Raw genomic sequence first — 903 nt, 5'->3', positions numbered from 1 at the left:
GACGCCGTCCAGCTGGTGCGGCTTGAGGTCGGCCGTGACGCCGAGGTCGGCGGAGGAGAGGCGGGGGAGCTGGGACTTCCCGTCGGCGGAGAGGACGAGGTCGGCGGCGGCGAGCAGGCGGCGCTCGTAGGCGGTCGCCGCCATGGCGAGGAGGGGCGGGAACGGGGAAAAAAAAGAGGGAAATGGAGGTGGGGAATAGCCCGGAGCGACGACGTGGAAGAGACGAGAAGGCTGCCTAGTCGGCGTGTTGGATACGGCCCGGCCCGGCCCGGCGTCGGCCCGTTTCTCTCGAGGTGTCCCATCCCCTTGTGCAATTTTTTTTAAACCGGCAAGAGCAATAGGAAAACCCGAAATCACTAGTTAGGAGGATCATTAGTAAACGTCACTTCCACCTTCTCAGATGCTGACAAGTGACCTGTGAGTTTTTCCTTTTTTATATAGATTTGTTTTTAAAACATTTCTCATCTTCTCATAAGCTGACAAGTGACCTGTGAGTTTTTTTATATAGATTTGTTTTTTCAAAACGTTTTATCTCTTAAACCGCACGTTAAAAATTCTAAACTTTTTTCATCGTTGAATTTCTCACATTGAGATCTTCGAAACTAGATCACATCTTAATAGGTTTCGACGGACTTTTTTTCCACAAAAACACAGAGGCCGAAAGCAAGGTTTTTTCCACTTTATTTTTCCATATTAGAGAAGCATAGACCTGTGCCTCCACGACATTCAAATATGTGCTTCTCGTGGAAACAAAAAAAAATACGTAAAAAAGTTAGCGATCTTTTTTCTTACCTGGAAGAGCAGTTGTGCTTCTTGGAGAAGCAAATCTATGCCCTCGTGAAAGCACACAAAAACAATTGCGCAAAAATTAATAGTGATTTTTCCCCTTCCGAGAAGCATTTG

At 47.2% G+C, this 903-nt stretch overlaps 1 protein-coding gene across 1 annotated transcript in view; it reads right to left on the bottom strand.

Annotated features, from left to right (window-relative positions):
• Window positions 1–194, bottom strand: part of LOC123099150 (probable helicase CHR10) — a gene marked incomplete in the record, with an annotated part of 8,901 nt that extends 8,707 nt beyond the window's left edge. The window contains 1 exon segment of the mRNA XM_044521299.1: window positions 1–194. Within this exon segment, the coding sequence (XP_044377234.1) occupies window positions 1–144 (144 nt within the window).
• Window positions 195–903: the final 709 nt, after the last annotated feature.

This window comes from Triticum aestivum, chromosome 4D (assembly GCF_018294505.1).
Source record: "Triticum aestivum cultivar Chinese Spring chromosome 4D, IWGSC CS RefSeq v2.1, whole genome shotgun sequence".
Lineage (NCBI taxonomy): Eukaryota > Viridiplantae > Streptophyta > Magnoliopsida > Poales > Poaceae > Triticum > Triticum aestivum.
The sequence above is the reverse complement of the archived record's forward strand: the minus strand, read 5'-3'. Positions and strand labels throughout refer to the sequence as shown.